The sequence below is a fragment of the Amphiura filiformis genome, chromosome 1 (genome assembly GCF_039555335.1).
Source record: "Amphiura filiformis chromosome 1, Afil_fr2py, whole genome shotgun sequence".
Classification (NCBI taxonomy): domain Eukaryota; kingdom Metazoa; phylum Echinodermata; class Ophiuroidea; order Amphilepidida; family Amphiuridae; genus Amphiura; species Amphiura filiformis.
Genome location: NC_092628.1, coordinates 100,129,716 through 100,156,832, shown reverse-complemented (window position 1 = coordinate 100,156,832; position 27,117 = coordinate 100,129,716). Strand labels below are relative to the sequence as shown.

General features: G+C 36.0%; 1 protein-coding gene across 1 annotated transcript in view; it reads right to left on the bottom strand.

The window, feature by feature from the left end:
* Positions 1-27,117, bottom strand: part of LOC140160188 (uncharacterized) — a 109,595-nt gene that overhangs the window by 59,759 nt on the left and 22,719 nt on the right. Inside the window, exons 6-8 of the mRNA XM_072183469.1 lie at positions 15,357-15,488; positions 3,733-3,981; positions 1,601-1,725 (exon numbers count right to left, since the gene is read on the bottom strand). Of these exons, the coding sequence (XP_072039570.1) occupies positions 1,601-1,725; positions 3,733-3,981; positions 15,357-15,488 (506 nt within the window). The remainder of the gene's footprint in view (positions 1-1,600; positions 1,726-3,732; positions 3,982-15,356; positions 15,489-27,117) is intronic.

Here is a 27,117-nt window from a genome sequence, read left to right as displayed (position 1 = left end):
CATTTTGGATACAGCATAAAGCCGAATAGCTGTTAAAACGCGTTTTGAGAGGATATATCGATTGCTTCAAAACATGCGAGTATTGCAAATAAATCGTGCACATTCGCTTCTATAATATACATTTCAAATGAGTGCTCACGAATGTTCTAAATTTTTAGAAGGACCAATGAAATGGTACCAAGATTTTCAAACGCCGATAACTCAGAACAGCAATTTTGTGTATTCGGCACTCTGCCGTGTTCATAACGAATTATGTTCAATATAGTCAAAATATGTCAAGCTCAATAGGAGTTTACAATATTTGGCCTAATTTCCTGTAAACCTTGGGAAACAAACAATCTATATTATCACAAACCTATCGTTATTTGAATTGATATGTTAAAGCCATATTATAACATTTGCTGAGGAGGACGCCCTCAATATTTTTCAAAAATTCTTTTTTTACACGATTATATTGTATTTTATTTAACCAACATACCCTGCAAAAATCAAGACTCAAGGTGCTGTAGTTTTGTCAAAATCCGAGATTTTGAATGAAACGCAGGAACCGTCGTTTTATAGACTTATTAGTCGAACGTACACACGAAGTTCATAACACAGTATGTACATGGCGTGTGGGACGGTGATCTACACAACAAAGGATCGTACCACAACACGACCGAAGGAGTGATACGTATTGGCGACATCGGTGCTGGTAGTAAATTCCAAGTTTCTTTGCTTTGCCTTAGTTGTTCGGCTCAAAATAAAAGGGGATATATCTGACAGTAAAAGCTAACATTTTATGGCAAAGAAATGCTAATCTATTTTGTATGAAAATGTTATAATATGGCTTTAAGAAGAACAAATTGAGAACATTTTGATGAAAATCTGAGCATATTTTCATATTTTTCCCATGTAGAGGTTATAACTTGAGTACTTGACATTTGACATTTTTACTTATAACTCGAAAACGGTTTGTTATAGATAGGTCGAACTATACATTTCCTGATCTCTTATGACGTGAGGAATGCATTGGTGTAGTTTTTATCACAATTTAAGCACTTTTGAAATTTGCCCAATGTAAACTTTGACCCCTGTTTTAAATAGGTTGCAAAAAAGTCCTTTTATTTTTAGCCTATTCAGAAATTAATTATAGCGACCCAAATAATCTACATGTCCAGTCTTGTGATTTTGTCAACTCTGTGTCCTTAAGTTTGTTACCCTGCCTCACTAAAAACATAAAGCCAGTCTCTGATAACACTCACAGTGGCGTAGCGACGGGAGTGGGGTGGGGTGATGGGGTTGGGGTGGTTGGTGAGGGGCATGGTATAGGAAAGAGGGGCGCGTGCCCTAGAAGCCACCATTAGGGGCGCCGAATTGAATATTTGTTTCAAGAAGGGGCGCCATTATGTATCCTTAGCCCTAGACGTCACAACCCCTACAGTTTGCCCACTCTGAAGTACAAAGTAACAACGCGCGCATATTCAGCGCGTTAACAGTGCGTAGTGATGCGTCTCTGCTGCAAGTATGCGTGCCTTCAAAGTCGGCACAATGTGTGCGTCCGCGTCGGTACTTTGTACTTCAGAGTAGACTGACTGTAGCTACGCCACTGAACACTCACCGCACTAATTAATGCTGAAGCTGTATTCCTATAAATGTCTGAAAGCGGATTGAAGAGATCAGCGACAAATGGTTCGATGATGGTCAACTCTATCACGCTAACACGATCATAATCACGTAATGAATCTACACGATGTGACAATAAAAAGGTGAGGCCAGTATAATTTTAGCTAGACATTTTCCTGTTCAAAGACCTCTGTATAAACCATATGCACAAACACAAAACGTTTTCGTAAAACGTTCTCAAAAAGGATAGATTAGGAAACATTTAAATTTCGGATTATATGAAACGTAGGTCTATGAAATGTGTTAATAACTTTATTAAAATACGCCTATTTACACAAACATTTGCTATAGTTGCTGCAAAACATTTAAACATAATGCTATTTTTACTTAAAAAGTGTTGATAAAACATCTGTTGTTACACTAAACATACACTGCAAAAACAGTGCTTAGCATCTACCTATAAATAAGGATGACCAATGAACCATCAACTTGATTAGAATAACCCATAGACATGCAGGGAGCTCAGCTGTGCACTGCTTGCACAGAAATTTCTAAATTAAGCTCATTCTTTCATTTTTCAATATTTTTCTGTAAAAATTAAGAAAGTAAATGCCAATTATATTTTGTAATTATCCTGCAAATTACAGCAACATAACTTATTTCGTTTTTCTGTAAGTGCGCAACATAACTTATTTCGTTTTTCTGTAAGTGTGAGAGTCAAAATTGGTCTATCGCCACAGTGCGCTTAATTGCCAGTGACTCAGTTCAGCACTGCTCAGAATGGCACAAAATATTCAGATCAATAAGATCAGGTGAATACCTTGGCCTATTGAGCTGTAATTTGGCAGAGTGACCAGTAATACCTCTATCATACCCTCTGTAAAAGGTTAAAAAATTGAACAAGTAAACCCAATAACATCGAAATGTTTGGTTGTGAAAAAAAAGTTCACCTGGACTTTTTGATTTTGTGCCATATCGGCCATCTTGGATGATTTTTGGCAAATGTTCTCTAAATGCATGATTTCAATGCCTCGGTTTGAAAAAAATAATTTATGCCATTGACTAGTAAAGTGCCATTTCATAAGAAACCCATTTGATACTTTCACAATATGCTTGTTTCATGTTTGCATATATTTTAAAATAAAGAAATATATAAAGGTAAATATATGCTTATGCCAATATTGCTCCCAATTGCTATTTTTGGACTTGGTCATTTTATTTCGTTCCAATGACAGGTCACAATGAGGAGCTTTGAAAATTCATAATTCGAAAAGTTTTTTGTAGCAATAGGGGCAACATGAAATGTTGATGGTCAACCCTACTATAAAGACTTTTCTAAACACATTCTTATGTATATTTAAGAATATCAGGACATTTGTTTTGCTCATTTCACTACTCATTGACTCATTTCACTACTCGTTGACTCATTTCACTACTCATTGACTCATTTCGCCACTCATTGACTCATTTCACTGCTCCTTTACTCATGTCATGCTCATTTCCATGTTATTGAGTATCTATAAAATGTCCATTTTCTTCCTCCTAATTTCAATTAGCTGACATAGGTATCCGAACACTTAAAAAAATCCTAATTTTAAAACTAAACCATATTTGGGTAAATTTTTTAAAAATATAATGCACTAGTCTAATCCTACAATTATGACATCCCATTGAATCCAATGTGACCTCAAGAAGTAAAGTTACAAGCACTTAATTAGACGAATGTCCAGTTTTAAAAGTGATAATATGGCCTTTGCAAAAGTCACCGGGGGAAGTGTTGAGGTTCTCCAAATTTCAAATATAATATCTGTTTGTGCTTAAAATAGAGAGTTCTGGACCTAATCCGGTTAAACTCGTCTGATATCCTATTATCCAGATGTTGACAGTATCGTTCACCTGATTTTGCACATGGACTGCAGTATGCTTGGCTTGGTAGCCTGACTTGAGCATTTTCTTTGAGCCTGGTCGGCTGGTCCCATCAGAATCCAAACGTTAAAAAAACCCAACAAAATAGAAAAACAAACAAACAAACAAAAAAAGTTCACTTTGCTGACTGTGTAGTAAGTGTCCTTGGAATAAGCTGCAATGATTTACACAGGAATTAATAGGTATATTACCGCCTCTTACCATTATCTTCGATAACAATTTCTAGTTGAGATAGTCCATTGATTAGAGCTGTGCCGTCTGGAACAGACAGTGTAAGGTAGAAATACTCATCTCCTTCCATCACGTCGTCATCTATTGTACAGAAAATAACAGTGGCAACCATATATGCATCGTCTTCAGATGACGACGCTGGAAATGTAACATTTGTGTTAACAGGCATGTAATCTAACCCAGCTACAGCGGTCGCGTCTGATGAATCTATCCTTGTTTCTGAAAGATCATTCATTAATTTATACAATGTGTCAAGTAATCATCTCTGTAGATTATCAGATAGGATAACTTGAGGTATATGGACCCCTTAAACATGTTACGCATAAAACGGCAGTAACTACCATCTACGGAACTTGATATCAACTCATACTTATAGGGTTTAAAGAACTATATATTACCAACACAAACATGATGAAAAATATTAAATTACATTTTGCAATTAACGAGGAAAATGAGAAACAATTGGTCACGGGGACCATATTACCCCCAAAAGTTGGGGTAATATGGCCCCTGTGTAAATCAATGTAAAGTTTTGAAGGCCTGCCAACACGATAATTAATATGCAAATTAATTGACAGTTCATTAACTTTGAACGTAAACCACGTGCATTTAAAAATCTGGTAGGTATACTAGTGCTAAAACATGAAAACACCTTATCTTCAAAAAGATAAAAGCGCTTAATAGGAATTCAGACTCAGTGATGGTAAGCTTAAAGGGCAGGTCTATAGCAAAAACAACATCCTATCATTGGCAAGCTAATATTATGAGGACAATGAAAATGACTCCTTTTTTGAGAAAATAAGACGTTTAAAATTGATATTCTGCAAAAACCAACTTAAGCGATGAGTTCCTTCGAACGAGACAGATTTGGCCTAGAAAAACGGTGACGTCATGAAATGAGATGTGCCCGCTGTGAGAAAAGGGACTATAAACGCTCTCAATGGACAGAACGTATACTGTAGATAAAAAAAAAAAATTCCAAATTAAGTATTACAAATTTCATGGTTTTTAAACATATGGATAAAATCAGCCGCTTTTTTTTATATATTAGACAATTGTGATATTACAATTCATATGTATATCAATATCATGAGAAATATTAGGCCTAAAAAATAAATACATAATTTGAGCTTAGAAATTCATCTGAGACTAGCATATAAACCGTGTTAAGTGGCATATTTTCTAATTTCCTGCAGACGTGAAAGATGAAGGTCGGCCGCCATCAATAATATTTTGGGACATTGATAGGTTTTGATAACACTTTTCAATCACGACACTAAAAAATTCTCTGGAGCCCCCCGTTAAAAAATATGACCACCCCCTAAAAATCGCTCCAAAATCACCAAAAATATGTTTTAAAAAGCAGTTTTTCATCGCATTTCAAGGAAATATTGTAAGAAACTCCATAATTCAACAGGTCCCAAACAAATTGGCATTGAAAATACATATATTGGTAAATCTCCTCACAAATTTGCAGAAGCCAGCAATTTCATTAAGGTGGATTTTTCAAAAACTCAATATAGCCATATTTTCAAAATGTCGAAAATGAGAAAAAATGCAAATTTTACCTAATTTCTAACTTAATTATTGCCTTTATTCAGGCTGAGTTTGATATGACCTTTTTAGATAAACATTTCCCATCCTTTGACTATAGGAAAATGCTTTTTCTATTGTGGGATCTTTTTCCAATTTATTATGAGGGGTCTTTAAAATATTGCATTTTGCATTAGTTCGTAAATCAACAAAATCAAAATGAGTATATTAATATTGTCTAATACTATGTACAATCTGTATTAATCAGAAAGAAAATATTATATAACATCAGTATGTAGATTATTAATAACAACTGAGTGCAAGTTTTTACCTAGAAGTGACTTTTTAATGTCCAAATATCCCATTTTTGGCTGTATTTGGTCAATAATTTACATTAATATATGCCTACATACATGGCGCTACATACATGGCGCTACCTAACGGCACGCTTGATTGTTTGAGACTAAACAACGGCGATATGGCCCAGCGTTTAGGACCGGCTGATCTGCGTAGGGATTTCAGTTGGAAAAATAATGGTATATGATGAAGAAATAGTATAGTATCACAAAATGTTCTGGTAGGCTATAAGCGTGGTTTTCATGAATGAATCCCTAAATTAAATTTGATGATGCGTGAGAATTTGTTAGATTTTACTACATCCACTTGGTCCCATTACCATTTGGAACAATAACCATTTGGTCCTATTTACCATTTAGACCAAAACCCAATAGTCTAGGGACCGTTCACAAACACTTGTGGGGGGGGGCTGATGCAAATCGCGAAAATTTTTCGGGGCCACCCCTTTACAGACCTCAAAGGCCCCTCCCCTTTTTGACATGAAAATTATGGGTCAACCCCATAGAAACCTATTTCGTTTTAAAGTTTGGAGTGACAGATAACTCATACTGGCCCATGTCCCATGCCTGTGGCACCCCAGTGATGCATGATGAGCCTATACGGTATTATTTATATACCTTGTAAAGACCGGAAAAGAAGAATAAATAGCCCGGCAAAATGTCACTTTCAATACATGCAGGCCGCATATGTCTTCTTCTTAATTTTTTGGGTACACTATATTTGATGAATGTAGTATGTTTATACACGTGCCCGTCTCATTTACATATATTTCCAGCCCGTAACCAGTTGTAGACGATTTTTTTTGATGAATTGGCAAATACACGACATAGTATTAGATTATAACTGGTTATTAGACGATACGGTTAATAGACCAAACGGTTATTAAATCAAAGGTAATTAGGCCAGATTGTTAATAATACTAGAATTTACGCGGTTCATAATTAAGGTGGCCCCCACCCAAAGGTGTGTAAACAACAAATAATATGCAATATGTTAATAAGCTCATTAATATCAATAAAATATATGCAAATAACATGACACAAAACTATCCAGCACATCAGACCACCATATACTACATGTATCACAAGACCAAGTTAGAAGATGATCGGTTGTTGCGTTTAAGCTGTAGAGTGGATTGATGAAAATGTAAGCAAAATATGCAAATTAGCTCATCAATATTCATAAATATCACAAAACTATACAGCTTATCAGGCCACCATATCCAATCACCAAACCAAGTTTGAAATTTATCGGTTATTGCGTTTAAGCTGCAGAGTGGATGAATGAAAATATAGGCAAAATATGCAAATAAGCTAATTAATATTCATTGATATACAAATAACATGACACAAACTATACAGCACACCAGGCCACCATATCCAATCACCAAATCAAGTTTGAAGTTGATCGGTTATTGCGTTTAAGCTGCAGAGTGAATTAATGAAAATGTAGCTGCAAAATGTAGGCAAAATATGCAAATAAGCTCATTAATATTCATAAATATGCCAATAACATGACAGAAAACTATACAGCACATCAAGCTACCATGACCAATCACCAAACCAAGTTTGAAGTTGATAGGTTATTACGTTTAAGCTGCACAGTGGATTAATGAATTTGCTTCCGCCCGGACAGCCAAACAAAGAAACAAACAACCAGTCAACCATTTGGATGATAACATAAGCCCCACATATATGTGGGGGCCAAAAATATTAGACCAAATGGTTATTAGTCTATATGGTCAGTAGACATAATGGTTAATGGACGAAACAATATTATACTAAATGGACATTAGACTATATGATTATTAGACGTGGTAATTAGCCTTTCTGGTACTAGACCTTTTGTATATACAGACTTGATATTTAGTATGGAATATTTTTTTTCAAAATTCCAAGACTGGTCTGGAAGGGGTCTGCATAAACCGCACGGGCTAAATATTAATCGGGGTGTGTCGGGAGATGGTGTAACATAATTTGTTGACAGAAAATGTGCTTTCCAAATTCCATTAGTTTACATTATGGCGCTCATAATGTAGTGAATTATCCTAAAATTGCGGTTTTAAGGAGACTGAATTGAGTGTGTGATTCTGTTATTATCAAATTTATTGAGGTTTAAGGTGATGTTTACTGAACCTTAATACCAATAAGTGTTCATCAGAACTGAAATGCACTTGTAATTTACCAGTTTTGAAAGTGGGAGGAGCTTTAAAAATATGGCTCTTAAAAGTGGTACGCACTCAGAAAGTTTGAATGGCCCTTACAATCATACTGTACACAAAGAAGCAGCGTGAGTTCATTGGACAACCAGAAATCCGCGCAGTTGTTTTTGTACCATAAGTTTATAACATTTGACCCCCGGGGTCATTTAAACTTTCTGAGTACGTACCACTTTTAAGAGCCATATTTTAATCTCCTCCCATGTTCAAAAAATTGTACATTGCAAGTGTTTTTCAAATGTGATAAATGCCAATTGCTGACGAAGTTTAGGAAATATCACCTCAAACCCCTATACATTTGATTTTGATAATAACAGAACAATTTTGCATAAAGTCCGAAATTCCAGCCCAGTCCTCGAATTTTGCGAGAAAATATTCCATACTAAATGTCAAGTCTGTAGATAAAATGGGTATTCGACCAAATGGTATTAGACCAAATGGCAATAGATCTGACACCTGATAAAGTCCCCGAATGCGTGAGTCTCACGCTCAATGAGATATTGTAAACGTACATCATTACATATACATATTCACATTCAATTTTAGACAATGCTTGAAGTACCTGTACATGTTATTTGATAGATAACTCATTCGCCTTTGAAAAGAAATGAAAATTCCATTGCATTGGTAGTAGATATTATATGAAGTATGGCGTGGTGTTTGTTTTGTTTTGTTATAAATGTGTTGTTGTTTTTTGCCTGATCTAACAGTTAACTAAATATTAGTCAATTTAATTTTAAATATGATGTATTACCTAAACAGTGTAATGTTGGTTGCAAATTCCACTTTCGAAAATATGTTTAAAGACACAAATTCCTTGGAAAAAACAAATTCCATTAAAAAAACACATTCTGTTATTAGAAACATATTTCTAAAATCAGCAATCAAAATAAATATCATATCAATCTAGGAAACCAGAGTTTCATATCATTAGTTAGCAGGGAGATTCATATGCAAATTCCATGAAAATTAACAAATTCCACTATAATAAAAGAGCAAAATCCACATGAAAATAGTTATCAAACTTAAATCAATAATAACCTTGGTTGAGAATTGAAGCCGTATTGTGAATGTAAAATAATTAGTATGTTTATACATTGGAAAACGTTAATTGAGTCTACAAAAAAAAGCAAAAACGGAAAATCCGCCAAAATCAACAAACTCCCCTGCAGTATAGGAAAAAAGTCCCACGGTAATTTAAACATATTTCAGAAGTACAACATGTTGGTTATATTATCCAAAAGGTTTGATCCAATGTTAGCCTGAATATAGCAGAAAATGTGATTTGAAAATGCTCTTTTTTCGCTACTTTCAAAATTATGAAAAATCCTGTTTTTGCCCAAATTCCACGATGATATTACGTAATTATATCAAAAGAAATACATTTTTCTGAATAGGTCATCTTATAAAGCATAGTTCAATTCCAATATGTTCAACTTTCTGTCAGACCCAGGTTATTTCAAAGGACATTTTCATGATGTCAAATGTTGTTCATTTTTAAGCTGTATCAATTCTGAGGCAGGTCAAAAGAGGGCCAATTTTAGGGGGGTCATGGAATTTCCCCCAGGGGGGTCACCTGATTTTTTTACTATCATAGTTGTGAACCATCTGACCTAGCTAGACTACATACCAAATATCATTGGATTTGGCTGACCTTCATCTTTCAGCTTTGTGTACAGGCCACATGGTGCTTAAAAGTCCACAGACTCATCATACTGCAGTTACTGTCCGTTTTCCTATACATAATACACAGTGCTCTTTCCCATTGACCCGTGACCTCTACAAATAGCCCTACGTTAAAAGTATGGGGATATGACTAGTTAACGTCGCCGTGTGAAAAATAACCAGCCAATATTAAAAGTACTCTTCTAAAGTTCTAGAATATATAGTTTTTAACATGTCCTAAATTTTTAGCTAATTTAGATGTTTGGAAATATTCGTACTTTGGTGTTTTAGTTAATGTTATAGGTAATAGTACATTGCCTAGTTAACGTCGCTGTGTGAAAAATAACCGGCCAATATTAAAAGTACTCTTCTAAAATTCTAGACAATATAGTTTTGTAACATGTCCTAAATTTTTAGCTAATTTAGGTGTTTGTAGAGGGTCGCACTTTTGTGTTTTAGGAAGGATATGTAAACGACAGATAACACCAAAAATATGAAGAAATTATTTCCAAACCGTGTTAAGTCAACAATCATTATGTTGCTCATTTTCAAGAATGCTGGTTTACAAAAAGCACGCCACTGTCTCATTTCGTGAACAAAGGTACACATACCATTGTTCCCTTTCGTTTCCTTTATAATCGGTTACCCAACTGAAGCTATAATACCAGCTTTATTGCGATATCGCACATGAAAACAGACACTTGTGCACAACCAGAGAAGATCCGATTTAATCAGTTGAGCTGTTTCAATGAGTGTTATCTTGGTTTAATAGCTTTTAATGGGGTTAAGTCCTGCAAAGGTCGAGATGAATTCTACTGTAGACATGACTGCATCATGTGTTTTGATTTCCCTGTATATCGCAATGCTATAGTTTCAGTTGGATTAAATATTACAATACTGTGTGGGCTTTGTTATGCAGCATTGTTATGGTAAGTGATAGTACAACTCATTGTTGCTAATGTCAAACTTGTCAAAGTGATTGTGATTGTATGATGAGAGCACGATAAAGTGTCCGCTTCATTTACCTACGTCATCAGTCAAACGGGGGGCGAACACGTACGCTTCAAACGGGGGAAGAACACATACGAGGCTGAACTTTACCCACACAATTTCTCCTTTTTCAGGAGAAATACGCACGAAAATATAATAATTATTCTCTTCGAATAGAGATAAACTTGTTTTTGCTATAGACCTATCCTTTAACTGTGTTGTACGGTGTAAAATTCTGCATGTTAACCAAGGGGCCATATTACCCCAATACGATCCATATTATGCATTTATTATGGTAGAATCTTGATTGGCTCAGTGGTTACTGCCTTTGACTCTGGCAATGGGAAGCTGTTAGGGGTAGTCACAGTCGTTGTACTGATGAAACCTGCGCCATTTGTAGGCAGCAAACGTGGTTCCGACATATTCTAATGACGGCGGAATAAATGTAAAGCCCTTTGAGGCTGTTTACGGCATAAATTGCTATATAAATTATTATACATTTATTTATTTATTTATTTATTTATTTATTTATTTATTTATTTATTTATTTATTTATTTATTTATTTATTTATTTATTTATTTATTTCTTTATTTGGTCCATGGGCCCCGAGGGTTTAGGGGCCCCCGAGCAAAAGCGAAAATGAAATAAGGGGAAAAGAGAAAGAATAAAACCATGTAACTCTAATTAAGTGCAGTGTATTCTCAATTATATTGAATACTTAATTAACGAAACAAAACAACTTATTAGTATTATTAGTTATTATTATGGGTTAAAGATATAGGGTGCACAACTTATAAGTTCCCCCTAATGCTTTTTAAAATAAATCGAAAATTATTTAACGAAATGTAAAATTTTAAAAAGTTATGAGTAACCTTATTTGTTTTACAAATCTGGACCAATTTGTAGTGTCACACATTATTGCGTTCGGTCACAATGGTTCATTATGTAAAAAAAGAGGCAGTTTGAAAAGTTGCACCTTATATTAGTCCATAGGAGTCAATTTTCAAGCAATACAGTATGTCAGGTCTATTCATGTGTTTGTTACGGACATAAAACTTAAGGTCTATAGATGTTCAGTAGGGAATGTGTTCCCCTACACTGTTAACAGGTGCATTACAACGTCGGCGCATGCTGTTTATTAAAGTCTGGATCCGTTGCTGGTTTCAGCCAAATTCACTTTTGAACTGTCCTGACGAACAGACGTGAGACGTCCACGAGGTGCTCTCGGCTGATTTTTCACTTCTCCTGTCACCTGAAATTTTGTTCTCAATTTTCGAATCACATTAAGCGCAACTCCCATACGACGAGCAAATTGTTTTACTGGTACATTTTCATCCAGCAAACCTATTGCTCGACCGCGAAGGATATCGGGCAAACGTGGCATTTTTAAATTTGACTTTTCACATGTGATGAACTACTGGCGTTGTATGGTCTATTCTCACTGCAGTACATATCCCGCCCAACTCAGCCATTTATCATTAAAGAGAATAGAATTAAACACCTGCTTTGATTTTGAAAAAGAAAAAAACCAAAGATAATTTTGTTTAAACAAACACATGATTATTCCTGGCCTACTATATTGTTTGAGAGTTGACTCCTATGGACTCAGATGCAACTTTTAACACTGTTAAAAATGGTCTCTTTTGTTTACATAATGAACCATAGTGACCTAACGCAATGACGTGTGACGCTATAATTTGGACCATATGTGTAAACCAAATAAGGCTACCCAAACCATTGTACACAGTTGCATTTCTTCAAATATATTTCGATTTATTTTAAAAAGTATCTAGGGGGAACTTATAAATTGTGGACCCTATAATGACTGATAAAGGATATGTTAAAAGGGCCCGCATTGCTCCTTGTCCATGGGCCCCCGAGGCTCTTGCTACGCCCCTGTTTAAGACCGATATTCAACTTCTAGTAACCAAAATTAATTAGTGGTAGGCCTTATTTGTCCAAATTTTTGGGCGCAATTGTTTCAAGAATTGGGTGCCATTATGTATCCTTAGCCCTGGGGGTGGGTTAGGGCGCCAATTTTGTTTCTTGCCCCGGCGCAACCAACCCTAGTTACGCCATTGAATTCAACACCAGGAACAGTACCAATTTTTTTTGTCTATAATAATATCAGTTTATCAAGACTAGCAGGACTCTGTTTAGGAACAGGAACTACAATGGCTTTTTTCCATTGGCTTGGAACTGTGTCTTCCTTGCCAAATTTGCTTGACCCCTCTATTGGCTTGGCAACAATTCCGGGGTTTATTAAGGGAGGTGTAATGAGCGAACCGTAGTTTGGATTCCAGAGGGAGGGTGTCTGTAAGAGGCACAGCCATCAGAAAATGAATAACTGAGATCGTGCGCCAAATAAACTTACTGCAGAATTTTTCCAAGTCTTTAAAAAAATAGGCATAGGTGGGAATCGAACACGGCAACTTCCGGTTCTGAATCAACGGATAGTATCACTAAGCCAACTTTCTATCTGCACTAAAACCTGTGATATTAATTCTTGATAATGCTTAACGGAAAAAATCAATACTAATGTACGATGTCATTCAAAATCAAATAGAAATCCCACAACTAAATTATCAATCGATAAATCTGCTCACTCACTCATCAAATAATCAATCGAAAAATAAATAAATAAATAAATAAATAAATAAATAAATAAATAAATAATACAAAAAGAAATTATAAACGTTGGAAAAATAAAGCAGCATAAGAAAAGTGACAGACGCACTCGGTTTCGAACAAGCGACGTCCAGAACAGCAACTTAGAAACCACAACGCTAGACCGCTAGGCCATAGAATCACACAGTTTCTTCGAAGTCAAAGAAATGTATTAACCTTTAACGTTACGCAATATTGGCACATGACACGGGCACATGTCTGCGGGTAAAGATACTGCATGATAGAAAGGCGCATAAATAATCTTAGGGTCTATCCCTGAAGTTAATGGTCATTGACATGTAACCAATTCTTTGTATACCAGTGTATATACCAGCTACAGTCAACATATAAAAAGAAGTATATTGTTAGGCGTAGACGCAATCATCAATGCGGGAAGTATAAAACCATAGTCGCCACTCGTGCACTTGTTTGAGTCCACGGAAATTCCGAAAACAGCCTTCAACCCTGAAATCAGAGGTCGGTTTTGGGTTGTTACATGCAAATACAAACTAAATATATCATGACAAAACCCACCAAGAGGACTACGAGACTTATTCAGAGCCAATCTACATTCTGTTATTTACAAAAGCCGACGATCAAAGTGAAATTATAAAAGGAGCAAGACCAGATATCAACGTTAAATCACGGTAAGCCTAAAATCGCATCGAAAACGCCAACATGCAGTCACAAAATTTATAATATTACTAAATCACCAAAACGAATTGTAACGTAGGTATGCAGAAAATAGTTGTATTAGCAATAACAAAGTATGTGCAAAAGATTTGTCTTTGGCATGTCGCTTTTTGAAATATCACCAAAAATATCAAATTTTGGAAAAACGCCCCAAAATTTAAAACAAACACGAACCTTCCAAAATAAATATATATTAACACTCGGCGGCCAAGTCACTACCTGTCGCTGTGATCTGGGGTAACTCGTTGTTTCCCTTCTCCAGATACCTGTACTTCAAGGTCGCTCATACCCCACGCCTTAATGCACATCTACTTGTTCAATAAATTCAAATCTATTTGCAGGTTTTTTGTTTTTGTTTTTTTTGTTTTTTGCATTAATTGTTGATTTTTGTTGACGGCAAATCGATTATAACATGTATAAGGAGGGATTTTGCCACATGGCGTGTACCTGTACGACGTACAGTGTACGTGTTATAATTACAAATACGCCACATTATGAACTCAAATTTAGTCGACTATCCCAACAAAATAAGCGAATGTCATTTTCATAAATAGCGTGTTTATATCTATATTTTTGCACGGGTAAAACAAAGCAGGCATTATCGAGATAATTGGAATCGCACCAGAATATATCAAAATGTAAGTACCAATATTGTCTATATGACTGCTCTATGACATCATAATGTTAGTGGGTTCTCGCAAATTGAAATTCTACCTAATAGCCCAATACACAGAACATAAGCCAGCAATTCCAACAATTAACTTTTGGCTAAAAAAGTTTGGACTCAATATAACATCGTATAGTTTCGTATAAAGAACAAAAAGAAATATCATTTGCTGTCGTCAACTGCCGTCCAACCCGTCCAACCACCGTGCAGTTTGATTGCATAACCTATCCTCGTGGTTTAATCGATCAAAATGAGCGCAAGGTCTGGTTCCAAGATTAAGTCATTGTGTGGCTTATTTGAATTCACCAGGAAACAAGTCGACTATAATGTTTCTCATACAGTTGATAGTAATGCCATGTTGGATTTCGCAGTGGCAGATTCGAATGCGCAGTTGCGTCGCCATCGTACGGACCATATGGACAAATCGCCCTTCTATGCGTGTGTATTGTACGCCCCGCGAAATTAAGTCAACTTAAAGCCACAATGTATGATTTCGGTCCAATTTTAATTTTGTTATATTAGTACCAAGTAGGTCATTCTGATCGTCAAGTTTATTCTTTCACATTTCACATGGTATACAATCATGAAAAAGTAGAAATTCAAGAAAAAAAAGGCCGTCACTGTGGAGCAAATCACAACTTCTGGCTTTAAAACGCGTCGACGAGATGCACTAGTGCGGTTGGTCTTCATTCTTATGATAAGGGGTAATACGGTTATAGCAATCACGTACATACCACAGAATACAACATGCATTAATTCAAAATTATACTATTGAGTCAGATAAACGGCATACTTATACTTACTAATTGGAACAGAATTTAACCCAGTTTTCTCAATTTCAATTGAGGTGCAGGTGCCTTCAGGAGAGGTGCATTGATTATCATTGTTGTTTACTGCTTGCCGCTTTCTCTTTATGTTAGGACATTTCACGTTAACTGTCAATAATATAAATATCAAACAATAATAATAAAACCATTATTCATCGGAAAACATTATTTTGAGGCTATATATGACAAGGTATGATTTTGTTGTAATTCAAGTGACAAATATTAATGCAGGCGCCACTTTTAAAAGGAAGTGCATTGAGTTAATATTTGTCTTTTTTATTTTTTAATATTTGTAATAATGAACATGATATAAAGGTCAAAACAATTATACAATTATATTCAGTCATGAATAACCTCATTCATAATTGTCAAATTAAGGATGTTTAAATTGCTTGCTAAATATTGAAAAAACATCAACGGCAAATAAACCCCTCATTTATTTAACCGTACACATACAGGTTGTCCCAGAGAAAAAAAATACCGGGTGAATGAATTTGGTCATAAGTCGAGAAAAAAAATTAGAATGTGGCGCGTAGCTTCTTTTATCGTGCATCATATACGCACATTTTATTTGATTCGGTTGACCATGGAAGTAATACACATGGAAGCTGGTCAAATACTACATCAAAGTGAGTATCATACTTGCCGCGATACTGAACAAAAGCAGTACAGTTGAAAGTGGAACAATTGAGTCATCGCATGGTCAACGTGTACCATGTCTAAAATCAAAGTTCCCGCTTAAAAATCAATAGCAGTACGAGGTCGTGTACTAAGTCCTGACAATGGGCTGTGTTATACGCTGGCGAAGTTACGTAATAATCGGATTAACTACCATAGCAATAGGTGAAAACAATTTTTAAATATACCGCGCTGCACTGATACGTTCACTCGGTACCTCTGCATTGAACCGCATCGTGGTGATCAATTGCACCTGTAAGATTAGTATCTTTGAAAAGACCAGTATTGTATTCAATCTATGATTGCAGACATACACAGGTGATTAGTTCAACCTGCTTGTAGTGCAGCGCGATATGTTCAAAATTGTTTTCACCTATTGCTATGGTAGTTAATCCGATTAATTACGTAACTTCGCCAGCGTATATTACCGCAGTGCATGACTAGTTTTATGAACACAAACAGATTTTATAAAATCCCTACGTAATGGTCAGAATGCTATCAGTTTAATTTATACAATTTTATTAAAAGTATGTAATTATGTGAAAACCTACCGATGGTAAAATGTATATATATGCTAGACTTTCAGATAGCAGTTTTAAAACAGAAAATGAAATGAAATACAATTTATTTTACGCAAAATGTAAAGATAATACCGGGGATAATACCCGACTCTGGAACATTCTGGTCAACAGCAATGTCGGGCAGCCCCGGGCACACAAATAGATGCGGGATTCATTTTATAATGTAAAGCATGTGCCAAGTGCGCATATCAATTATTACCGCTAATTAGCGGTTTAGACGTAAATGCATGATTTCCAATATTTTGAAGTTTAAGAAAATCTGTAAGTATAGGGTAGAAATCGACATTTTGAATGGATTTCTGTAATTATGGATTACAAATCTAACATCCCTGTCACTTTTTTCCGAATAAAAACAACATACTTGAAACATAATCAAGAAAAACACGTTTTTTTCTTTTTATAATAAACCTGTAAATAAAAGAACTGGCAATAAAGGCGGCAAGTCTGATCCACATCAAAGACACGCTGACTACATTGTTATCACAAAAAAGCTTGATACGTACCTCTATAGAATGTTACGTAAAGAATTCAATAGGTGTTGGATCGACCAGCTTCCATGTCTCTTACTTCCATGGGTTGACTGATTGCGAAGAAATTAAGGGTTGTGTTTAGCTATTTCAGGTGGGTAGGGGTAGAAAAAAGATTATTGCCATTTTGACCAAAACACGTGAGTATTTATGATTTGCCAAACAGAAACTAACAGAATAATACCTAAAAGTATCACTTTTTAATCATTTTGTCATAAATACGACTTTCCACCATTTACAATTATTTGTACCGGGGTGTGCCTGTTGTCAAGTCGATCAAGATTGTGATGTAACATTCCGTACAGAGGGTAATCAGTACGGCGTGAAAAGTATGGCTTCTATAAGGTTACAATAAGGGAACAAACCAAAAGATCGATGCCGTCCAATAAACGTAACTAGTTTCGTTTCTCAGCCGACCAAGGGCGTAAATCCGTTTCTGAAAGTGGGGGGGGGGACACAGTGACAGTGGGGGACCCAATATGAGAAATCAATAAATACTGTAAAAAATGGCCGTGAAGCGGTCATAGCGTGGCGCTTGCGCGACGCAGGGGGGTGTCTGAAGGGGGATGTGCCCCTCAGAAGTAAGAAACTTTTGCAAAATGAATACCTAATTGAAGCGATTACGTGGCCCATTTTTGCACTATTAGTGTGTAAAATTTTAATTTAAAAAAGCCGAAATTTTGTGAAATGATAGTCCATTAAGCCTTTCGTGGAAAAGTTTTCCCTATTTTTGTAGGCCTATAAATTACATAAATTGGCAAATGTAGAAAGCAGAAGCAAAAATGGCTACTTGTTTACCCACTACGCAGGGGGGTGTCTGAGGGGGATGTGCCCCTGAGAAGTAAGAAACTTTTGCAACATGAATACCTAATTGAAGCGATTTGGTGGCCCATTTTGGCACTATTACTGTGTAAAAATTTAATTTAAAAAAGCCCAAAATTTGTGAAATGACGGTCCATTAAGCCTTTTGTGGAAAAGTTTTCCCTATTATTGTAGGCCTATAAATTACATAAATTGGCAAATGTAGAAAGCAGAAGTGAAAATGGCTACTTGTTTACCCACTACGCAGGGCGCAGGGAGTGTCTGAGGGGATGTTCGACCCTCAGAAGTTTGAACATTTTGCAAAATGAAGGTCCAATTGAAGCCATTTGGTGCATCATTTTTACACTATTTAAATCATTGCTTAAACAGAAAAAAAGGGCCTAAACTCAATTTGCAAAATTTTGAATGTTACACAGGTCTTCTGATACTTTATAAGAGCCCCCCCCGAATCCGCGCCTGCGGGTGTAGAAGCGAAAGTGACCACTTGTTTATCACACGGGGGATGTATCCGTTGGAAAATTTTACAAAATGAAGATCCAATTGAAGTCATTTTGTCAAAATTTTACTTGAGATTCACAATTACTATCAAGCATGAATGCATGATGTTGACTTTTTTTTGGTGATAACATGTGACAGGCCCTGCATATCGATGGGCCTGCAGGAATTTGCACAAGCTTATGGGCCGTGGAACCGCCTTCACGCAATGCCTAAAATAACCACAGGCCTATAAGCCCTAAATATAACCGACTGTGCGGTTTTTGTAGGCATGGGCAGTGATGGGCATACGCAATTACATGCAATTTGACTTTTTCTCTTCTTTTTCCCCCTTTTTTCTTCTCTTTTTCTCCCTTTCTCTTCTCTCTTTTCCTTTTTTTTAGGGGTGGGGACCAAAATGTGGGGGACATTTGATATTGTGTCCCCCACTTTAAAAAGTGAGGGGGACGTGTCCCCCTGTCCCCCACCCAATTTACGCCCTTGCAGCCGACCCCTCCCTCCATGCCAGAAACGTAATAATGAAATGTTGGAAATTTTGACATAATAATAATAATGACACATTCTTCAGACCGATGTTTTTGTACAAACGTAATCGAGTATTTTTATCCCCTACCCCTTAAACGAAACTGGTTTCGTTTATAAGACGTTATCGATTTTTGGTTTGTTCCTAAAACAGGTAATAGGTATGAATGGCCGTGTAATCGATCTAGAGAAACCTGTCTCGCTGTCATCTTAAGCTGCATGGGTGTCCCAGAAAGATCCATACCGGGAAAGTTGAATTTTGTAGGTAGCATTGTTATCAGTCGTATTGTTTTGAGTTCTAAATATTACATATATTTAGCTTTCTTGGTAATTTAAGATTTTAAAGATCGAATGTTTCTAAAATAAATTACCGAATATTGCGTACAATGGTGAAGTTTAAGTTTTGACAATACAATCTATTATGAAAATAATGAAGTAACCGTTCAGCACAAAGTTATTTGGAAAAAGTTTTGCAGCTAATTTTGTTATGATCTATCGATTACTAGCATGCATGGTATAAAGGATTTGTTAAGCTTGATTGACCTAATACTGCATGTGTCGTCTTTGGCGGCAGTTTCGAAAATAATGATTGCGGTGTATGAGTTTCATCATTTGAAATGCCGGCAGAGATTGATTTAGGGCCTATTATAAAAATATTATAGAGAAGATTCGTCCTTGTGCCACAGCATGTATTTATGTCCCTATTGGCAAACACACAACTAGGAAAAGGTGAAGATTACATTTGCAGCAAGTTTTTCTTAAACAAGTTATACCCTCTATAAGAATTACATTTTTGGCGTAAAATTGATCGTAAAATTTTTTTTTTTTTTCAGCACAAATATCGGGACTAATATTGAAAACACATGAAAAAGGTCACTTAAATCAATATTAAGAATTATTCAGTGTTTCAAGCTCTACATTTGTGCCAAATTTGGTGTATCTCCTTTGACAACTGAATGATTTCTACACTATATTGCAAAGTACGTCTACGTCTGTGCGATAGTGATAAAGCAGGTCAATGTCTGGTGCTTATGAAGCCTGTGCTGTAAGTTACACACGTGCAATTTTTGTCCAGTTTTAAGAATATCAATATCACGCCAAAACGAATCAAGTTTTTGAAATGAAAGTAACACAATAAGTAGGTGACATTTATAATCATTAGAGAGCTTAGAAATGACGTTACTTTAACTTTAACTTTAACGTCTAGAGGATTATAGAGGATTATGTATTCAAAACCAAGGTGGTTTTGAATACATAATCCTCTGTAATCCTCTAGACGTTAAAGTTAAAGTTAAAGTAACGTCATTTCGCAAGCTCTCTATTGTATTCCATGTACCGGTACTAAAATTAAATACACTGTTGATTAATTTTTCAAACACGGTATAGATCATTCTGGAACACCCTGTATCTCAGAACTGTCCTTCAACACAGGCAGTATACGGTTATATTGTTCCGGTCCATTTATGACATAGCCATCCTCATTTTAATACATGATAATACAATAAAACATGAGATCGGTTTGAATGGTTGTGGAATCAAACTAGAGACCTGTTCCTTTGTCACCTTTATAGACCTGATAAATCAAGCGGAACGATTCTTGTCATATCGTTTTACAGAATTGGTCGTATTGCCAGCGCTGCAGTGTTAGTATTAACTTTGGGCTTCTTATGAATTGACTGTCAATATCTTATACAAGGTATACATTAAAACTCAAACGGGAGAAAGAATCGCGCATACGCATGTTAGAACATTTTCAACAATGTTTTAAAATTGTATATTACAATGTATTTACATTAACATTGTACCCTAAATAACATGGACATTTGGGTGATATGTTGATGTAGTTACGGGCCATATTTAGTGCCGATTTGTCCCAATTTGCTTTTGACTTGCCTGGCAACACTCCATAAAATATGGCTAGTCGTGTGAAGACAAAGTTGAAGACCTAAAGGAGTTATATTCGTTCTCAAATGGAATCATTATGAAGATCGTAAGTAAAAGTAATATAATAACATAGCGCTATTAGCTCGCCTATGAACCTTGATATTCGTTAGTTAACCGGATAAATAACTTCGGCAAAACTGACAAACTTGTAGGCCCCCTACCAAAATTGGCGTTAACTCGTTACTGTCGAAAATGTACAAAATATGGCTTCCGTGAATCTGAAAATATTGATATTTCAAAATTGGTTAATTGTATTACCATAAATCGAACACGGACATGCAGGATGGTATCTCCAGAAGTCTTTTTGCCTAAAAAAATGGAATTTTGTTGAATTTAGAGTAACAAAATAACATGCGCCAGACAGTGGTCGACGAGACTGTAAAATCAGGTAGAAGTTTGTATGTTGACGAGCTTCGAACATGCCTTCGTCGCATTCCGAAGTCACAAATATCTATCATAATTCTTATTTCAAGGTCCTGTAAATACCTCAGCAAAAGATAGGGTCATCGTCCAACACGGACTGCGCGAAAAGAGTTCACCTATAAAAAACTGCGTGGGCTGTTATGCGTCGTTATATGTACAGGCATATTTGAAGAATTTCCTATCAACTAATAATATTAAGATTGCTAAAATATTAATCTAAAGACTTCAATCTTTCATGTGCACCATAAATTTTGCACCTGAGATAGATATTGCTAGGCAAAATTTCACAGCAAACATTGCAGTTTTCTCCCATTTCGGAGATATTTGAGACAATACAGCTCGACCCCTTAACGATTACATAATGCGCGCATCAATGCGATTCATTCCAAGTTTGATTAGATCAACAGGCGCTTTTCATACTCGCTCACCCCTTCTTAAGGGAACAGCCTATAGAAATAAAGATCAAACGAATATATTCTTGTTTAGCCTATGCCATAATATTGTAGTCTTCCAACCCTTTCATAACTTCAGCTGTGTGACTTACGAAAATTCCCTCTAAAAAGTGGTTCTTTTAATTTTAGAAAATACATTAAAAATCGCTCTGGACTTTTCGTACTGATCGTACTATAATGATCACCAGACTATAATGTTCTGATCACACTATAGACTGGGTTAATATGTGACGTCAATTGCCAGGCAATTTGTCTCTATTGTTCATTGCCCGCTAATATGCTCACGCATCATGTTGTATTCAGGGACCGTGCTTTTAAAAAACCCGCCAGATCACAATAAGGTTATTAACCTGTGTAGTGGTCATACAATGCTCGCTCAACCATAACAGTATGTCCGTCCCTAATAGCAACTCATTAATAATGCGTTGCATCAGGTCAGGGACTCAATTCAATAATTCTAATCCTTTCTTTGAGGTCAATAGATAAAAGTGAGGCCTTGGAAAACAGGTGTGTGGTTCTAGATAATATTTTATCATCAAAGCTGGTGATATAGGATATTTCTTGGAGGCGGCAGTTATTAATTCATAACGCTCACATTTTCATTAATGCTGTTGTACGGTTTATCTTGCTGAATGCTGAGAGCAAGGGATGGTAATTTATCCTCTCCTGGTAATTACGCGTTTATGGGCCGGTATAGTTCGCGGTCACGTAACTCACATTTTACCATGTTGGTGTGCTTGCTGTTATCATACTGTACTTATAATATTGCATTTGTATGCTTTTGAAATTGTATCATAATCCGGGATCTCCGGTTTCCTCCTGCTTTCAAAATCGGCGATAAGTTTCAAATACTTTCTTCACCCAATGGACTTTGGGGAACTGCTGAGATAATTAGTGGATGTTACAATCTAAGTGGGGATATGTTTGCGCAAGTTGATGATATCTAATTCTGATAATTCACCAGTGGCAGCGAAATTACACCGCTTTGAATCCTCTGGTGCGAAATCTAACATGGATTTAATTTAATTTATTTATTTTATAAATATTTCTTGTAAACACAATGTAATGTGGTGCTCACTACATGTAGAAGGCCGGGTCTGCAAATGTTCAGTGCATGAAGCTAGTAAAGATATAGCTTCATGTTTAGTGTAATCAAATAAAATACCAAAGCTGGATATCATACAGTCGTAGTGCATTCCTTCTTGTTATGGACGATAAGTATTAACTAGTCTTTGATTTTATTCAATATCCATTCCCTTCTCAATTGATTAGGCTTTCTTTTCGACAAATAAACCATAGGGCCTAGAGGCCATGATATAAACCCATATTCGGTATGCGGAAACCTTCCACGGTTCGGGCGGCGCTTGCACTCGCATATTGAACAGGCAAAGTTTGCTAAACTGACGCCTGCTTCATTTGCCGACCTTTATCGAAGGGCGAGTTTGAGGTTTCATAGTCATAGGCCTACCATTTTTCACCCTGATGTAGCAGTGACGTCAACGCGTTGAAGCAGCTGTTTCGCTCGCGCATCTATGTGGTGTCTTTTAGCGCGAGCGTGTATACACCAGCGCTTTGACCGAACGCTACATATTTGGTTGTGCCCAATTAAATGCTCACTGTACTGACATCACTACATCAGGGTGGAAAATGGTATAGCATATCGCAAACCAGCCAAATTTGTCATAGGTTTGAATTGCTAGTAGAAAAACCGTGAATATAGGGTCTCAAACTGTCAAACATCTGAGTAGAACGTTGTCGTTTTCACTGGTTTAACGTGATTCGGTAGTCTTTGCCAGTTTTGGAATATATTACAACATTCTCTGGGCAAACATCGGGTCAAATGTAAGTAAATAGCTAAAATCGTTTAAATAGAATAATACCAACCAGCCACGGACATTGAGTCAAGACTACGTGAGCAGTTTGGGGTAGGTCACGCATGTCCTTGTTATTAAAAACAGCAAAAAGGAAGTCCAAAATTCCAACTTTTTATCACAACGCGATATATTACGAAACATAATTTTCAGAGGGCCTGCGCTGGTTCTTTCAATTCTAGTTTGACATCTGTTCGTCACCTGCAGTCAGATATGTTATCTATGGTTTCATCAAAGTCTTGGGAACTAATGTGGACAGTTATTTTGTTAAAAAAACGGATACTGTTAAAAATATCAGTATTTACGCGAGCGACATTTTGAGTGTGTAAAATGCATTGAAAATTGTCTGCTAAAGAGTGCATAAATTAAAATCGCCAACAGTAATATCAATAATAACTATCTACATTCCAAGAGGAAACGCTTATCAAAAACATACCACCTTTTTTCGGGCAATCGCTGAAACCGAAATATGCAATTCCTGGCCATCTGTAAAAAAGTGCGTGAGCGTTAACGATTATGAACTTGGGACGCCGAAACAAATGTTTATATTGGTGTCAGGCCTTTTGTAATGATACGATAATTAGGCCCCAAATAGTGGCTTTCAGTTTAATCGTCATTTGTTTAACCGAGATTTTTACTTTTTGAGAAATTAATGAATTTATCGAAAAACTTTTCGGAGAATGCCTACTTAATGCTCAGAACCCTTAAACATGCTAAAGTTAAATTTGGTCCTCATTATCTATTTTATAATCCGACGGTGTTATGTTATTCATGCTTTCACTGAAGACGAACAACAGTTTGTTTGAGAAAACTTTGATTTCTGCAGTTGGAAGCTCCCCAGCTATATTTCTTTATGTAGTGCAAATTTTTTTTTTATCTTTCCAAAGAATATTTGAGCCAAGAATAACAATGACCAAGTGCTTACAGCTTTACGTGTGATTTTGGATATCATGCAACATTATGTTGAAGTTTCAAAAGATTTAAACTTTGCATTACCATTTCTTGGAAATGTTCCTGAAAAATGTATGTGAGAAAACTTTTTAGCCAGCTATATAGAATTCTTTATGCAATAATCAGGTAATTTGCGCAGACTGATTAACGAAAAAAGATATTTACAACTACCGAGCATCATCGTACATGCAAGCTTTCATTTTCAATATCGTCCAGTTTTTCAAATTTAAACAAAACCTAATTAAATGTTTAACAAGAAACAGAATGTTTAAAAAGTACGAAAAGGATTCACCGAACAAAATTTAAAGCCCATTGACAGTTAACCAGTGCGCATTATGTTGTACTTGAATGATCTTTCATTCAAACTTGGAATGAAGTGAATTGACGCATGCGTTATGTAATCGCTCATATCTTTAAAATCGGTCAACTGATTCAAGTAAAATTAGCGTATAAGATGCACAATAAGATCATGGGCTACACGCTGTTTCTTAAATTTTTGGATTCTAATGCCTATTTCTTGACTTATATCAAAATTCATTCACCCGGTGATTTTTTCTAGGACCCCCTGTACTATAGAGTCTCTCCTGCCATGTACGCAGAAAGTAGCCCGCATACGATCGAAGTGGTACACCTATCAAAGGTCATTATGTTATTGCTTCATGAATATGAATTAGTTTATGAATTATATTTAATTCTTATACTTTTATCTAAAAGAGTATTAGAGGATTATTATCATTATTGTTTCGTAAGCTTGATTCCATTGCCAGCTACGCATTGTTCAAAAACAATTTTGAGCTTTGTACGCATTGCATACAACAAGCACACCACACACCCAACATCCAAAAGGCTTCACATTCAAGCATATTTTGCCAGTGATAAAGTGTAATAAATGAACAACAAAAAATAATGCATTGATCGTTAAGGGGTCACAACACGGTTGTCTGTGTTCGTGGTCTTAGACCACAGCTATGTCTAGTTCTTTACACAGCCATGAATTATGTTTATCCAATGTATATGTGGTATTTTTATTTGGGGTCAAAGGTCATGAAGGGGTCTCTTCCGGTATAAAACAAAATACCTTCAAAATGCTAATTCTTCCACAAATTACGTAGGAAGGTGATGAAACTTGCACACATGCATTGCTATTACGCAGTGTCTATGAATTATACACATATTTGAGGTCAAAGGTCATTAAGGGGTCACTTCCGGTATAAAACCAAATACTTTTCAAAAAATTTTGTCAGCTAAGAAAAACAGCACAGTGACGGTATATGCACTCATGAATTAATGTTACCCAATATACACGTGGTATTTTTTTTATTTGGGGTCAAAGATCATTAAGGGGTCAAATCTGGTATAAAACCAACTACCTTCAAAAATTTTATTAGCTAATAAAAACAGGAGAGTGACGGTATTTTCACACATGAATTGTGTTTACCTAATGTATATGTGATTTTTTTTATCTGGGATCAAAGGTCATTAAAGGGTCACTTCCGGTATAAAAACAAAAACCTACAGAATTTTATCAGCCAAGAAAAGTACAGCACAGTGACGGTATATTCACATGAATGTTACCCAGTGTACACTAGGTATTTTTTTTATTTGGGGTCAAGTGTCATTAAGGGGTCACTTCCGGTCCGAGACGAAAAACCTTCAAAATGCCCCTTCTGCCACAAATAACATGGCAGAGTGATGCCAAGTGAACACATGCATTGAAATTAGCCAATGTCTATGTGGTTTTCATAGATTTTGTGATCAAAGGTCATTAAGGGGTCACACCACGGCTGTGTTCGTGGTCTTAGACCACAGCTATGTCTAGTTTTATTTGGGGTTAAAGGTTATTAAAGGGTCACTTCCGGTCCGAAACGAAATTCCTTCAAATAGCACAAATAACAACATAGCCGAGTGATGCTACGTGCACACTTGCATTGACATTAGCCAATGTCTATGGGGTGTTCAGAGATTTTGTGATCAAAGGTCATTAAGGGGTCACACCACGGCTGTGTTCGTGGTCGAAGACCACAATTTGCGTCTAGTTTGCATCTTCTTTGGGTTTTTTGAGTATCGTGTCTTTATTTTTTGAACGATTTCAACAAATGAGCTCTTAATTCCCAGCTGAAAGATGTAGGTATTGGCTGCTGGTTCTAATTATGACATATCTGTCTTTGTGTAGGATATATAAGGGTAGAAATAACTGGCACCTTAATTGGTTTGCGGTCTATGCATTATTTATCTCGTTGACATGTATTATATCACTTTCAAAGCCATTCAATATTGTGTAACTCTCTTGATTGTCTGGTTTATAGCAATTTCATACCGTAACTGGATTTTTAAATCTATGCTTAAAAGCATAGATTTAAGAGAAAGATGACAAACAAGTGTGGTTAAAGCCATAATGTACGATCTTTTTACATAAATTTGGTTATTTGCTTAAGGGGGTTAACTATATTTACACTTAAGCATAGATTTAA